General features: G+C 46.6%; 1 protein-coding gene across 1 annotated transcript; it reads left to right on the top strand.

Annotated features, from left to right (window-relative positions):
- Positions 1-4664: 4664 nt before the first annotated feature.
- On the top strand, positions 4665-5927 carry LOC142591442 (uncharacterized). Its single transcript, XM_075703770.1, has one exon. It carries the CDS (start codon positions 4728-4730, stop codon positions 5925-5927), a length of 1200 nt encoding a protein of 399 aa, XP_075559885.1. The 5' UTR covers positions 4665-4727.
- Positions 5928-11149: the final 5222 nt, after the last annotated feature.

The following is an 11149-nucleotide window of genomic DNA, read 5'->3' as shown; positions in this document are numbered from 1 at the left end:
ACGATGGGCGATGGCTGACCATGTCTATATTCGAGGCACTCAAGCACTGGGTTTAAGGCGTCCAGTACTTTCAGTGCATTTTGAGCAGACGTAGTTCCAAGGTTCGACAGAATCACTCGAATGGCATCTATGAGGGGACGTAGCATTGAAAGGACTTGACGATCTGCTTTAGGCGTGGCATCAGCAGCAGGAGCACGCTCCCGAGCGGGCTTGACAATCTGTAGTTCTGTGGGAGATTGCTGGCTTGGAAGCGCAGGCCATTCTTCTTGAGACAAATTCCTTTCAGGCGACTTCCTTGTGCTGTTCAGCCCCTTTTTGGCCTGATTGGAGAAAGTGGGTGCTACAATGGAAGCGGCCCTCTCCTTTCGCGGCTCTGCCTTTTTTGAGGCGGTTCGGTGACGCCGACGCCGACGCCGGATCGTTGCAGCAGCCTCCTTGTGTGTCGAATTGTCCCGAACCATTTGCTTGAGAACAGCGACCTCTTTCTTGATGCGAGGGCAGTCCCTAGACGAGGCAGCATGGCAACCATTACAGTTGCCGCACTTTAGGACAGTAGCCCGGCACGTCTCCTCCGCATGAGGTTCAGCACAACGGGGACATAGTATCGAGTTTGGGCAGACACCCTTGACATGTCCAAGCCTGAAGCACTGATGGCATTGAAGAGGCTTTGGTATGAAGGGCCGAACAGGGTGTCGGAAGTGACCGACTTTGACGTGTGTTGGTAAGCAATCTCCTTTGAAGATCAGTTTGACGCAGCGCGATGTTCCAAGGCGGCTCACACGCGTGATGAAAACACCCTCACTTGCTGGTTTGACGAGGATAGGCAAGTCCGCGTTGGGAATGGCGACATCGATGTCAGAAATGACACCTGCTGTGGATGCGTCATCCATCGGGATATATGAACGCACTTTGATGCGCCCTAGCACCGAGATTTGCTTCAGTTTTTCGAGCGCACTCCCGTTGGTAACATCGATTGCGAGGACATTTTTGCGTGCATTTATCCGAATATCCTTAATTTCATTCGGCACGACCCCTTCCAAGAAAACAGATAGTTCTTGCCTGTTTAGCAGTCGGAGGTTGTTTGAGGGCTCTTCGGGTACGAACACGATGGCGTGAGGCCAGCGTTCAGGCCTTGACTTCAACGATCTGATGACTTCAAGGACGATCTGATGTTGTTTCACCACTGCTGCTGCTGCTCGTGTGCTGTTTCAAACGGTCCTTGACAACGGCGCTTGCCAGTGTGAGGTCGGCGTCCCTTTGCAGTGTTTCGTAGAGCTTCGCGTCCTTGAGGCCAAGGACAAAGAGGTCACGAATCACTCACTCTTTGAAAGCGCCCAAGTGGCACCTGTCGGCAAGCGTGTGCAGAGTTGTGACGAAGTTGTCGACGTATTCACCTGGATTCTGGCTTCTGCAATCAAAGCAAGCGCATTCGTACACCACGTTGGGAGCAGCCACGAAGTGCTCATCAAACTTACCTCCGCGGCCCTCGTATTTCTTGGCGTCGTATTCCAGCAAGCCGAAGGTTTCAAATATCGTCCTTGCTTGTTTATCCAATTTGTAAAGCAGAGATTTCTCGCTCTCCTTGCTCAGTCCTGATGAAAACCGATAATCGTCGAAATAATGCGACCATGCTTGCCATTCGCACCGTCTTTCGAAGTTGAAGTGTGATGGTGGCTGGAGGGCGAATATTCCGGAGGAAGGCGGTCTTGGGTCTCACCAGGCTTGGTGGTGTTGTGATGCCTCTTTTGGCACCGAAATTTTCCACCGAAAACATGTGGCGCATTTCCAACAAAATTTGTTGCGTTTGCTGCTACATTGCATCGATCGAAGAAAGGCCACAAGTGGCATCGCTTGCATAGTCCGCACAACAGGTGCCGAAGTGCCTGTTTATGCGGCTTCCCTCTAGGTGGGAGGCAGCACTGTGGCGCAATCGCAGATGTTTTAGGAAAATGCAGGCGACATTACTTTTCTTGATAACAAGATGACACCTGTAAACACCCTGGTACAAATGGTGGCCTACATATTTATCTACTCTAAGTTATCGGCTAAGGTGCAGCTTGTCCTACGAGATTGGGATCATACCTTTGATCTCAGGGGCCATGCCGAGGGTGCCACCTATTCATTCTCTGTCACATAGCAATGTGCAGGGCATATTTTGCCAAATAGCCTATGGAATGTAGTCTCGCACGCGTCAGTTACGCAATGTCTGCAAGCACCAGCTTAAAAAACTCACCAAGGCTAGCAACAGTTTCTGATAACACTTGGCATTGTTTATCCATTAAGTGTTCCCAGAATACCACATAGTAACGACGCATGCTGAAGTACTGAAAAATTTGTTCAGTTTCAAGGAACGAGCTTTCACATATACCCTGAGTAAGGCAGTCGCACAAGTCGTACAGTGTTGGTACATTTAAACTGCGACATTTTTAGTACTTGTGAATGCTTGAGCATGTAGGCGAGCGATTAGAAAACCAAATTCATATAAGTTAAGGCATTCATATCTATTGGCACTCTTCTAACGCCTAGAGAAGAAACAACATTAAGGCATGATTCTCTATCAGACGCCATGGTAGCACAAAACATGCAACGGTGCCCTATTCGGAATACTAAAAAGAAATTACGTTTTTTTTAATGTAGAAAAATTATGTGATAGCGTCAGCTTTTGTTGGCGAGGAATTGTAGTTTAATTATGCGCTTGGAAAATTGCAAGCAAGAAGGAAAGAAACTTTTTTGTGCAAGAAAGAGACGGTACCTCAATTTCATCCACAATGATAAATGTGCCCACAAAACTGACGCTATAAAGCACACTGTACAGCCAGCGAAATCAAGCATTTGTCACCAGTATTATCAATACTAACAGGGTAAGATATTTGCCAAGATATGTACTATAGCATGAAAGAAAATCTAAGATCGCCACCTCCATCCTTCTCAAGCCAGAATTTCATTTCGTGTATAGGAGGAAAAGCTAACATTCACACGTTACTGTTATAAGAGATTTAGGCTTCCTCACAGCAGTAGATGACCTTAACATTTCAAATAAACCTTAAGCATAAAAATGGATAGTAAAATATTCTCTCCAGTTAAAAATATCGAAGTGCATTGACGCAGGATCCAATACGCAGAGGGAAATATTATGCGAGGACTCCGACACACCAATATTGACGTCATTTTTTTTCGTTAAATTAAGGTTGAAGACGTCAAAACGCTAAGAAAAAATACTAAAGAGCACTTGATTGGCGTTATACTTTGAACACCCTCCGAGCCATGGGCGCAGCGGATTCTTCCGGGCATTTCTGGTAAAAATGTCAAAAGACGAACATAGCAGATTGAATATATCGTTTCACTCTTTTTGAATGTCGACTTTCTCTCCAATTATTTGATCCGTTTTCCGTACATAGTGCTATTGAGCTTGACTTTTGCAATAAATGGTTTAGATTTTGCGTTCGTACACGCTTCTAATATGGCTTGCACTAATTTTCGTAAGCAAATCCGCAGGAATAAATTGGACAATTTTTTCTTTAATTCACAAAACATCGCGCCGAGGAGGTTGACGGAATATTTGTTTCTACGAATATGTTTAACCTTCAGTATCCAGGAGATTACTTTCTCATTATGCCTTTTTATGAGCGAGAATTGTGCGGTAGAGTTCTTACACCTTAACATATGTGCGTCGGCACTCTCTTAAATATAGCCATTCAAAAGCAGCGATCGAAGGGGAAACAGAAGTTTTGTTGCAACTTGCCTGCAAAGAATGAACATTGTAATGTACAGGCGTGAACCCTGCAGAAGATAATCAAAGAACCGTATAGAAGAAATAGGCAGCTTTAGCAATATCACTAGTGCCTACTGGTAACATGTGCTAGACAGCGCATGCGAATGCGGGCAGTCACCAAAGGAGGCTGCACTAATTGTAGGAGCCTAGCGATGGTAAGAAGTATGAGAAGTATGAATTGTAAAAAGTATGAAGAAGCCAAGGTATGAAGTATGAGAAACTTGAATTTCTGGCCCCCTAATGGAATGCTTGTTCACAATGAATAATCATGGCTTTCATGTCGGAAGGGCGATATCATTTTAAGAATATTCTGTCACCACTGATGGTGTGTGTCCAGTCTCAGCACAATCCTTCCTGGCCAGATGATATTGCGACAGTGTGTCAACTTATTCGTTTAGCATTGCCTTTTACAAACAACAAGTATTGCGTGATAAGGCTAAAGCAAAGATTGTTCCTGCAGACATTGGCTATGGCAGGTAGAACACTAACTTAATAACTGCGTAAACACTTCATCCCAACTATCTGAATCTGCGGATCATGAGAAATCAGTGCAAGAAACGTAAACCCCCACGTGCACGATGATAGACAACAGAACGCACTCTAAGCTTTAGGTCACGTGGTCTGGCCACAGAAATAAAAAATTGGAGGACGCTTAAGCTTCGCCTTCAAGAGTGGAACGCGACAGCGTCCCCGTCGACCCGCCAAGGGGTGTAAGACAATGGGCTACGGCGCAGCGACTACGCGCCCCGCATCGGACGCGGTGAGCGTCGAGCAACTCAGCGTTCGGCACGACAACGAAATGTGCGCCTGAGCAAGCGACACACGCCTGAGCCTTAGAAACAGCTCGTTTCTAAGGCAACACCGTGTTCACTAGAGGCGCTTTTGTACCGCTTTGAAGCATCGAACTCGTGGCTCAGTGATTCTACTTCCGGCTACCGTTCGGTACGGACGTCGAATGTCGCGCTCCGTAGGGGCGGTGTTTGCGGCTATGCCAAGCCGCGGAAACAGGATGCCTGCGTCCGTTGAACCGGAATACCATGTTGTTTTGCCGCCACTGCCTACAGGTTCGTGTGTTTTAAACACAGTTTTTCTTCACGGCGACGTGAAAGCGAGACCATTCCGTGTCGAAGATTTTCGCGACATGCTGGCTCATTTGAAATTGCTCCCCGAGGTGGTCGCCTTGGGGGCTTTCCAGATGAACCACGTCTGGGCGGTGACGTTCGAGAGTGCAGAGGCGACAAAGAAAATGCTGAAGTATACGGAAGTTCGAGTCAAGGAACGACGATGTTTGGTTGTGGATCCACACAACCGGGATGTCCGGGTTAAACTCCACTGGTTGCTGCACAATGTGCACGACGAAGACGTACAAGCGGCGTTTGCTCCATACGGGAAAGTCAACGACGTCCAGAAAGAGCAATGGCGTGTACCAGGCATCACGGACAAGGGGTCGTCTATGCGTACAGTGACCCTCAAGCTGAAGCCAGGCGTGACACTTGACGATCTACCGCATCAGCTACGAGTGGCAGGCATAATGGCGCTAGTGGTCGTGCCAGGTCGTGCTCCACTGTGTCTTCGGTGCAACCGTACGGGGCACATCAGGCGCGAGTGCCGCTTGCCACGTTGCTCTGTGTGTCAACGCTTCGGCCACGAAGAAAGTCAGTGCGTGCGCACGTATGCAAACGTTGCGGGGCCATCGAGAAGTGAGGGAGTCGTCAACGAGCACCTCATGGACGAAGTCGACGCAGAGGAAAGTGCCAGTGCGTCGAGACCATCTCTGGCGCCAGTTTCAAAGAAAGACCCAGCCACAAATTCTACGAAACGAGATGTAGAGCAGGTTGCGAGTGAAGCCATACCGACATCGGGCAAGACTACATCAGCTAAGGACGCTGAAACAAATAATGACGCAAGTACAAGCAAGCAACCCTCCGCAGCAACGAGTGAGGACGATTCAAGCGTAATGGACACTACGGAAACCAGCAAAGCAGCGGCAGCGGCCAAAAGCACGCACGAAGAAAGTACCGGCGAAGAGCAGAATGCATGCACTCAAAGTGCGGGCGAACCATCTGTGAAGACAGCAACTGGTCGGAGGCCAACCTTTAGACCAACGCCAACCATACCGCCGGACAGAAAGGCGGCGGCGACGCAGCGGACTTAACAGGTCGTGCGTTCGCGTGTTTTTGCCCGTGCCGGGGGGGGGGGGGGGTGTCGGGAGGGGGGGGTGGAAAATGCTGCTACTTCTGATCTGCCGATGGAAGACCAGTCAACAGTGCAGGCTGAACGCAGACTCGCCACGGTAATGTGAGTGATCCTTCGTCACTGACGGGAGCTGCAAACTTATTGGTATCTATCGACCTTGATCTCTTCACCGTAGAAATGGCGATACGCATTGAAACACCCTTACGCGGAGGCACGATTAACGTGTGGGGACTTACGGCAAAGAAGAAGCAGTACCAGCTTAATCGCCTGTTCATCGAAAATAATCTGGACATTATTGCTGTACAAGAGACACAGATAGAAACTGAGGAAGGGACCGAACGCCTAGTCCAAACGTTCATGTCTAGATATTATGTGTGCGTTTCTCATGCTGTTGGTAGAGCAGGGGGCTGTGTGCTCTTTCTACGCAATAATATTGGTATAAATGTGGAAAATGTATTTAGTGATGATTCCGGGCGTATTATATTGTGCGATTTTATGTTTTGCAATCTCAAGTTCCGCGCTATCTGTGTTTACGCGCCGAATAGAACAACCGAGCGCAGGGTTTTTTTGAAAGCGTGGAATGTCACTTGAAGTGTGAGAGAACCATGGTCATGATGGGAGATTTCAACTGTGTCTGCAAAGTGGAAGACAGAGCCCGTAATCTGTCTCGTCTCGAAGGCAGTGCGCTCCTCTTGGCAGCACTCGTTGAAGAACATAATTTAGAGGATATAGGCGAGGTTTTAGCCAATAATGATACACCTCGGTTCACTCATTTTCAAGGGGACAGCCATGCCAGACTGGATCGTATCTATGTTTCTGGGGAAGCGTTGCCATTGTGCAGTGATTATGAAGTCAAACATGTTTATTTTAGCCACCACAGTTTGGTCCGTTTTTCGCTTGGTCCAAAGAAGCCGTCAAGCTTCAACTGGGGTCTTTGGAAATTCAATGAAAAATTGCTGCAGGACGAAATATTTATAAAAAAAATTCAAGATAGCATTCAAGAGCTGTTATCAGGTGTTCACAGTGACTGCACGGAAAGGTGGGAGTGTTTTAAGCAAGAAACAAAGTTAATAGCCACAGAAAGGTCCAGCGTTCTACACCACCAAGAAAATAGAAAGGAAATAGAACTACAAAGTGAGCTCAACTTTTATTTAAACATGGAAAGCATCCGTCCTGGTTGTTTTGCTAAAGAAATAAAGCGAACGAAAGCACAGTTGGAACTTGTCGATAACAAAAAATATCGGGGCGCAATCATTCGCGCACGCGCAGAACATCTATGGTGCGGAGAACAACCTACAAAGCGCTCGTTTTCGGATGAAAAAAGTTATGCCACACGAAAGGAGATAAATGCGATAACATACCGTAATGAAATAGTACGTGATAAGAAAACCATCCAACTTGCCTTTGTAGAATATTACAGTGAACTCTTAGGACATGAAACGCAATGCGAACAGGGGTTCGAAAATGAATTCTTGCACCTTTTGCCAAGTCTAGATGATGAACAACGAAATAGATTAGAAATGCCAATAAGCATCAAGGAAATAGAGCAGGCTATAGATGACCTGAGCCCTGGGAAAACGCCAGGACCTGATGGACTGAGTGGATCATTCTATAAAGCTTTCAAAACAGATATAGCTCAAGCTCTTTATTACGTTATCACAGAAGCCTATGAAAAGCGGGTACTGCCACCGTCGTTTGGCGATAGTCATATTGTTCTGATACCCAAAACTACCGATCCCTCATCACTCCTATCCGTGCGAGCCTACCGACCAATCAGCTTAACAAACTCAGACTATAAGATATACACTTAAGTTTTGGGCAGAAGGCTACAGAGTATAATAACACGATTGATAGGGCCACATCAAACATGTGGCATTAAGGGGAGGTCAATAACTACAAACGTACACGTAGCAAGAACAGTACTTGAGCATTGTGACGACTTTTCTGGTAGGGTGGCCATGTTACAATTGGACCTAGAAAAAGCGTTCGATAGAGTGACACACACAATTCTTTTCAATGTTTTGGAGCACGTGAATGTTGGAACAATCTTAACAGAAGGGATCAGAATGTGCTATGCAGGCGTTTCCACAAAGGTAATCGTTGATAGAACACTCTCTCCCAGCATTGCCGTCTGGTCTTCCGTAAGACAGGGATGTGGTTTATCGCCTCTACTGTTTGCCCTATATCTCGAGCCACTGTGTCTAAAGATAATAAAAGAGAGCCATGTCCGAGGTTTTAGGGTCGGTTACAGTGAGGTAAAATTGTTAGCATACGCGGATGACGTCGCTGTTTTTTGTGATGACAAGCAAAGTGTAAGCAATACCGTTAATGTTGTGACAAAGTATTGTAAAATGACGGGGAGTGCGATTAATTGGGGCAAGTCGATTGGGATATGGTATGGACAATGGGAAGACACGCCTTCACTTTTTGAAAAAATGCAGTGGACGAATACGCCTACCAAGTACCTTGGGGTACCTCTGCAACGCCACCAGGACACCAAAGATTATTGGCAAGGAGAGGTCGCAGAAATTAAGGCGAAAACGGCAAGGCTGGGTGGGAGAGAACTATCAATATTAACAAAAGCAACAATGTGTAATGTGTTTTTAGTGGCCAAAATTTGGTATGTTTTACAAGCATTGTGCGCATCAAGAGTCAGCATACAAAGAATACACCGGCAGTTTGCCATCTTCATTTGGGGTTCCGTATGGGAGCGCTCTAGTCGCACTAATTTGGTCAGAACAGTGAAAAGTGGAGGCCTAGGGTTGGTTCATCTCTTTTTAAGACAAGTCGTGTCGAGATTTTTGTTCCAACGTGATCAGAAGGATACATTCTTGTGCACAGTCCTTCAAAGACGTTTGAGCAACGCGTTGCCTCAATTCGTTGTGTCCTCCGATTACAGCACAGGACCTAGGCCCAGAGGCTTCCTGCGAGAAGTCGTATTGGCCTTTGACTTCCTACATACGCGCTCTTCATTGAATTACCTTGCATCTGTTAAACGGAAAAGACTGTACAAAGATTTACTTGATGTATCATTGCCTGTGCCTGTCTATCGTTCAATGTACCGCGTTGAATCCAGAGGAGGAAATGTGCTCAAACAAATGAAGCGGATGCCGATACGGTCATCCGCAAAAACCTTTTTCTTCCATTTACACAGTGGAACGCTCCCAGTGAAGCCATGGCTAAGAGAAAGGGGAATCTTTGTGCCGTGGTCTGTAAACTGCTCAAGATGCAGGCAGCCAGAGACGATTGAGCATATCTTTCTTGATTGTTCAGATGCAATGTTCTTGTGGGACATCCTACAAAGAACGTTCAAAAAGGAATTACCGATAACACCGTACGGCATCCACTTCTTGCCAACTGAGAACGCAGATATGCCATGTGACATGTTTATGGCGATATGTTTACATAGCCTGTGGAAAACAAGAATGGATGAGCGTCATGAGAGGCTTGTTATTCATCCTGCGAGAGAGCATTTCATTGAAAGCGTGCTATATCTGCGTGAAGCCTATAAAACGAGAACAGAACCACCCGAATGGATGCATATATTGGACGAACTAGCGGTAATCAAGTGTTTTTAACTATTCGCAAGGGCCCAAGACGGTCATTGCTTTTACCATTATGAAGTGTATCTGTTTATGCCGTATGTGTACGTCGAAGACCGGCAATAAAGAAAAAAAAGCTCGTGGCTCAGTGGTAACGTCTCCGTCTCACACTCCGGAGACCCTGGTTCGATTCCCACCCAGCCCATCTTGGAAGTTGCTTTTTATTTATGAAGTGCCTGCCGTGATTTATCGCTCACGGCCAACGCCGCGGACGCCGACACCGACGCCGACGACACCGGCTTTTCTGCGACACGAGCTCCTTAACGCTATCGCGTTAAAAGGTCGCAGGCCTGCGCGGCGCACTCAGCAGAGTAACAGCTTAAGCTGGAGGGTGGCTGCTTAGGCGCTCCATTTTCTGCGCCACACACTACAGGGTCATTGCGACAAAGCCCCTGCAAGTCGTTTTCACAAGAACGATCTGAACTGTACTCCCGGAGTCGACGGTGAGGTGTGGCTTCTCCGGCTCTAGCAAAGTGGTCTGCTGAAACCGATGTAGACTTGTTGCAGCCGCGCGCGTAGCTCTACGATTCGCTGCTTCAGCAGCGGTTCGTACCTTGCTATAGGAGGCGCCATAACATGTACCAAAGGTTTCTAGACTACGTGGCGCACATGTCACGTCGCTTGACCCGTAGCTCCATACGGTGCTGCTGACGACGATGATGATAATGATGGTTCATTGGCATCTGCTTCGAAACGGGGTGTTGACAAACAGTCACCTAGCCTGCTTCAGTTAACCAGGTGCAGCTATACGCAGCCTGCAGCTGCTATATACAAATGCTACATCTCGGGACACCTGCTGGAATAAAATAGAACTGCAATGCAAACTTTGTACGTATCGACACTACGTAGTGCGCATAGCACATCGCGTTTCAAATGGCACGGTACGATCCTAATTATGATCGTGAATATTTTATGGCATTCCCTTTGAAGCAGGATGGCGACAGACAACTAGTTTCTTTTAAATAATCGGGTATGACGTTTTTTCAATACGTCGATAGTTGTAGATGTCTACAATCTTCTGTTTCTTGCTCGAGACTTAACTACCTACCATTTGCCGCTATCTGTGAAGCTGCTACATGGTTTTCAGGCTGTTTAAAAATAGGCGACTGCAAGGCAAGTGGCACGAAGCGATGGTAACGATGGTGATGATCATGATTTATTGGCATCCTCTCTGAAAAGTCGCGATGATGTAATCAACAAGCCTGCTTGATTTATTCAGGTACACAATATACATTTTTCTAACATTCTTGTGTACACCTTGGTAAATTTCTTTTTCCTTCTCCGATCTTCTTTATCTGCCTTGTACCGGTACCTGTGAATCTGTCGCATGAGGCTCTACCTAGTGTAATACTATGCAACCACAATGTAATATGAGCATGTATCTACGGTACGAGGCACGCATATCACATCGCGTGTCTCCTGGCCCACCGAGACGCGCTTATATTTTTATTTATTTATTTCAATACCTAACATGCGCAGAGCGCATTATATAAGGGGCGATTATGTGCAATCATAACGTACTACAAGTTACAGAAACCAAGGAACATAACAAATTAGAGTAAGTAGAATAGAAATGGAA

This window comes from Dermacentor variabilis, chromosome 8 (assembly GCF_050947875.1).
Source record: "Dermacentor variabilis isolate Ectoservices chromosome 8, ASM5094787v1, whole genome shotgun sequence".
Classification (NCBI taxonomy): domain Eukaryota; kingdom Metazoa; phylum Arthropoda; class Arachnida; order Ixodida; family Ixodidae; genus Dermacentor; species Dermacentor variabilis.
The sequence above is the reverse complement of the archived record's forward strand: the minus strand, read 5'-3'. Positions and strand labels throughout refer to the sequence as shown.

What these genes read in the sequence shown, in the direction of transcription:
- LOC142591442 (XM_075703770.1), top strand. Translation starts at nt 4,728, where the DNA reads ATGTCGCGCTCCGTAGGGGCGGTGTTTGCGGCTATGCCAAGCCGCGGA.